Source organism: Manis javanica, chromosome 14, assembly GCF_040802235.1.
Source record: "Manis javanica isolate MJ-LG chromosome 14, MJ_LKY, whole genome shotgun sequence".
Lineage (NCBI taxonomy): Eukaryota > Metazoa > Chordata > Mammalia > Pholidota > Manidae > Manis > Manis javanica.
In genome coordinates, this window is record NC_133169.1 from 12,056,006 (window position 1) to 12,060,365 (window position 4,360).

A 4,360-nucleotide genomic window follows, 5' to 3' on the forward strand; every position below is an offset into this window, starting at 1 on the left:
GACAACAGATCTGCCTCCTAGGGTGGTGAGGCTTAAGGAGAAATGCAGGCCCAGCAGGAATGTTGATGCCTGCCTGCTTAGCTGGGGTGTAGCTCATGCTGTCAGAACGAATCTGCACAAGGAGTGGGTGAGGGAATGAGCACAGACCAAGCTGCCTCTGGAGTGTGAAATTCCGTCCTCGTCCTCGTTAGGTTCAGAGACCCAGTGTCCTCTACTCCGTTCCCTGTCCTGTCCTGACACCCCACTGGCCCCCCAGCTGTAGGTGAAGTCCTTTGGAAGGTGCCATACCTGGTGGCCTGGGATGCTGCTGGGAAAGGCCTGACACACCCTCCTAAGGTGTGTCCACCCACCTCAGTAAGACAATGCTCCCTGAAGCGGAGAGCAACATGGCCCCAGGGCTCCCAGCCCCTGGGAAGAGCCAGCTGGAGCCTTATAAAGGGGCCTGACTCCAAGAAGAAGCATAGTTCACTCGCCCTCCTCAGTGACACATCCTCAGCTTCGGTGAGTTTGCAAGGGCTTCCTTGTCTTTTTTAGGAGGGGGGTTCGGAGCCCAGTGAGCTCGGTGGCCTGTGAGGGCGGGCAGAGCGGCCGTGGGGAGAATTCAAAGCCTGGGTCCAGATGTAGTTCTGCTACCAGCGAGGTTGTGTGACCCTATCCCCAGTGGAGGCGCCCAACTGTACAAGCCGACGGAACCAGACCCCCTCAGCTGTTCCTCTGGCTCCTTTGTGACACTTCCTGTGGACATGACCCCAGTGGGGGCTGAGGACATGACCTGCCCTCTAGCCCTTGCCTTCTTTCCTCTCTGGGTTTTCGTGCCTGTCAGGAGCCAGGCTGGTGGAGACCCAGCCCCACCCCAACCTTGGGGGGTTATGGGTGCCCCTGCCAAAGCCTGGACGGTTCTCCTATCCCTCGGCCGGGGACCCCCCTCCCCATTGACGTGGTGAGGTGTCCTTCTCTGCCTGGGTAAGAGGCTGTCAACCAAAGCTCAGCTGCCTCCGCCCCCTCCGGGGAGTGCCTGGGCCTTGTCGGACAAGTGGATGCAAGTCCTTGGTCGGCCCCTCCTGATGACAAGACAGCAGGGATCTTCCCCATCAGGAGGTGGTGCTGGTTTGCAGTAGATGCCCACCCGTGTGAACCAATGGCATGCCCTGGGTGTTCCGGAAGGTCTGGGATGTGAGGGCTGCACAGTCCAGTTCCTCTGGCTTGGGGCCCAGTGGGGCCTAGACCTCTGGCTGTTGGTGGGAGAACCTGCTTCGGGAAGTCAGGCCTTTTATTTCAATGTGGTCAAGCTTTGGAGACCCAGAGAGGAGGGAGGTACAGAGCGCATATCATCCCCAATAACAAGCACCCCACCTCCCCCAAGTCCACCGGGGCATTTTCTTCTCTCCAATCTAAACCCCAGACCGATTCTGCACCCCAGCTGTCCTTTCTCACCTCTGGGGATAGTGCAGCAAGACCTCTGCTGGGGCTCAGGAAAGGCTGTGTCTCTGCTCACACTCACACTCACACCCAGAAGCCCCCACACCGATTTCAGCACAGCGTGATTTACAAGGTCGTGGTGGGCCCCCGGGAGATCTTGTTCCAGAAGCAGCCCATTGGGTCAGACGGGATGAGCAGGCCGTTCGCTCGCCCGCATGACTCCAGCCCTGGTGCTGCAGCTCCCGGGGCTGGGCTGGGTGCGGTTGGAAGTGTGGGGCCGCCGAGCACTGAGTTGTGGCTCAGGGTGCCACCTCAGGCCCCCGTCCCTTTCAGCGGGGCTGGCTCCTCGCTGCCTCCGCCTCCCTCGGCCCTGCCTGCAGCTGGCCTGGGGCCCCCCTCATGTCCCCCTGGACCCTGACCTGTGTCCCACTGTCCTCATTTTGAGGCAATTCACCCCATACCACAGGGAAAGCAGGTTCCTTCGGCTCCTCTTAGCCTCGTCTATACTGGCTCCACAGCCCGCACCCCCCACCCCCAACCCCACGGTCCTAACTTAGAGACCCCTACTTAGGAGGAAGGGAAACAAATAGGCATTTTCTTTCTGGCAGCCTCTGTGAAAGCCAAGATGAGTCAAACTCCAGCTGAGAAGATCATGAAGGACTTAATTGACATGTTTCACCATTACACTGACGACGATGACATGATCGGAAAAGACAACGTGTTGAAGATGCTGAAGGAGAAGTTCCCCAACTTCCTCAGTGACTGCGTGAGTCTGGGTCTCGTCCGTCTGGGCCTTCAACGTGAGAGAGGCTTTAGTGAGGCATGGAGGGGGCGCGGTCGGCATGCAGGCCCCACGGAGACACATTGGAGGATGCTTTTCTGGGAGGAGGATTCACTATGTGCTGTCGGGTGGCCCTGAGTCCGGTTTTGCTTCACAGATGCCCCCGCTCCCGGCCCCAGGCAGGGCCGGTCCTTTGGGAGGACAGAGCGTGCAGGAAGGGAGTACGGGGCCTGGAGCCAGCAGCCTTGGCTCTTGTCCACTCCAACTGCCAGCTGTGTGACTCTGGACAAGTTGCCCGCACTTTCTGATCCTCCCTTCCCCTTTTTAAGAGGGTATAATAGAATTTTCTTTCCTGGACAAGTGGGAGAATAAGTGAGAATATGTAAATGGAAATGCTCTAAAATAGCCACATGTGGCATAGATATAAAGGGATCCCAGCAGATGATCAATGAAATACTGTGATTTCAGGGGCAGTAAATAGTTTTCCTGCCTGGCATGACTGCTTTCTCTGGTAGACTCCCCCCTCCGGAAGCAGGTGGGGCCTCATCAAGATTGAGTGCAATGGAAACAATTATCCTGATGACCCGAGCACGACCCTTTACATTGGGCAAAGCTTATCCGTATACTGGGTTTTATTTTATATAGAAGAATTCAATGGAACTTTTTAGCAAAATGTAACAGACAGCTGGGACCTGAAGAAAGGGAACACAGAACTTCAAAGTTTGGATGGGAAAGAAGTCAAATGTGAGGAAAGTAGAAATATAAAGGAAACTATAAGAAATACAAGAAACTAAGAAAGAAAAATAAATATAAGAAACATGAGCCCCCTTTTGCTGGGCCCTGGAGGGAATGGAGGTGGTGCCTGTAAAGACGGATAGGTGGGTGGGCCTGGGGCTGGTGGGGGTCTCCTCACTCCCTTCCCCGGGGGCTCAGGCTGCTCAGAGGCCAAGTGGCTGCCCCGGTTCCTTGCGCCGAGCACTTCCCAGGCCGCGGCCCCAGGGCTGCTGCTCGGCTCCTGCACGCTCCTCTCCCATGCACCCTCCTGCCAGGGCCCCACCTCAGGGTGCCTCTTCTCTTTCTTCCAGCCCAAATCTCATGTGTAATGGCATTTTTCTTGTTTGTCTGTTTTTCTGCCCACAGGAAAAGAGGGGGAAAGATTTCTTGAGCAATATCTTTGAGAGAAAAGACACAAATGGGGATGAGAAGATTGACTTTTCTGAGTTTCTCTCCTTGCTGGGGGACATAGCCGTAGCTTACCACAAGCAGAGCCACGGAGCGCCGCCCTGCTCCGGGGAGAACCAGTGAGCCCAGTCCTGCCCGAGGCCTCCAGAGACTCTGAGAAACAATAAAGTGTCTCTTGCCACCGGAAACTTGTGTTACTTCTTCCTGTCCTTTGGCGTCTTAGACAGAATAGACCGCCATTGGCGAACTGCTTTGCGGAGTCTCCACTAGACACAGGAGTCCTCCCCAGAGATGTCTGCCCTGGAACGCCCCCTGCCCCCGCCCCCCAGTGCCCTGGGACCTGGCTGGGTCACCTTTTTCTGTTGGTCTTGGAGATTCACGTGTTCCCCACATTAGGCACCAGGCCTTCGACCCAGTCTATTGAGAGTGCAGACGACAGCTCTTGCTTGGGGTCTCGCCAGTGGCCCGATGGCACTTGGTCTGGGCTCCTCCCATGAGTGGCAGGGGCAGCAGCGGTCTGAGCACCAGGCCTCTGTGCTGTGTGGCCTGTGTGCTCTGTGCATGTGACTGCATGTTTGGACCCACGTCAGCACACCCCAGGGTTTTGCTTTCAAATACAGTTTGCTAAGTGGCACACTCCCTGCTGGGCACTGGGATGCAAAGTCACGAGTCAGTCCCTGTTCTCACGGGAGGTGGCTGCAACATGCACGCAACTGCACTGGGTCTCTTTGACTCAGGTCAGTACTTCGGGGTGCTCGCTGATGGACAAAGGCTGACATTCACACACCAGCTGAAGGGGTAGGAAGCAGGCAGCTTCTGGTGCTGATTTCTGAGCTGACTACTGAGCTAGGAAATGAAAGTGCAGAAATAAAAATGGTGCAACAGCTGCTAATTCCTCCCACATTTAAGCCCTTTAAACCCTTCAGGCCAGGGAGCAGAGTCAGCGTTGGTCTCCATGGTCAGTGCAGCTTCAGACCA

At 56.2% G+C, this 4,360-nt stretch overlaps 1 protein-coding gene across 1 annotated transcript; it reads left to right on the forward strand.

Annotated features, from left to right (window-relative positions):
- Positions 1–265: 265 nt before the first annotated feature.
- Positions 266–3,570, forward strand: LOC108383989 (protein S100-A7). The gene is made up of 3 exons (XM_017640784.3): positions 266–501; positions 2,028–2,185; positions 3,341–3,570. The coding sequence occupies exons 2-3, from the start codon at positions 2,045–2,047 to the stop codon at positions 3,503–3,505; spliced, it is 306 nt and encodes a 101-aa protein (XP_017496273.1). The 5' UTR covers positions 266–501; positions 2,028–2,044; the 3' UTR covers positions 3,506–3,570.
- The last annotated feature ends 790 nt before the right edge of the window (positions 3,571–4,360 follow it).

Excerpts from the sequence above, each read along its gene's own strand:
- LOC108383989 (XM_017640784.3), top strand. The coding sequence starts at position 2,045 with ATGAGTCAAACTCCAGCTGAGAAGATCATGAAGGACTTAATTGACATG. Across the intron at positions 2,186-3,340 it reads CCAACTTCCTCAGTGACTGC|GAAAAGAGGGGGAAAGATTT; the intron begins GTGAGTCTGGGT and ends TTCTGCCCACAG.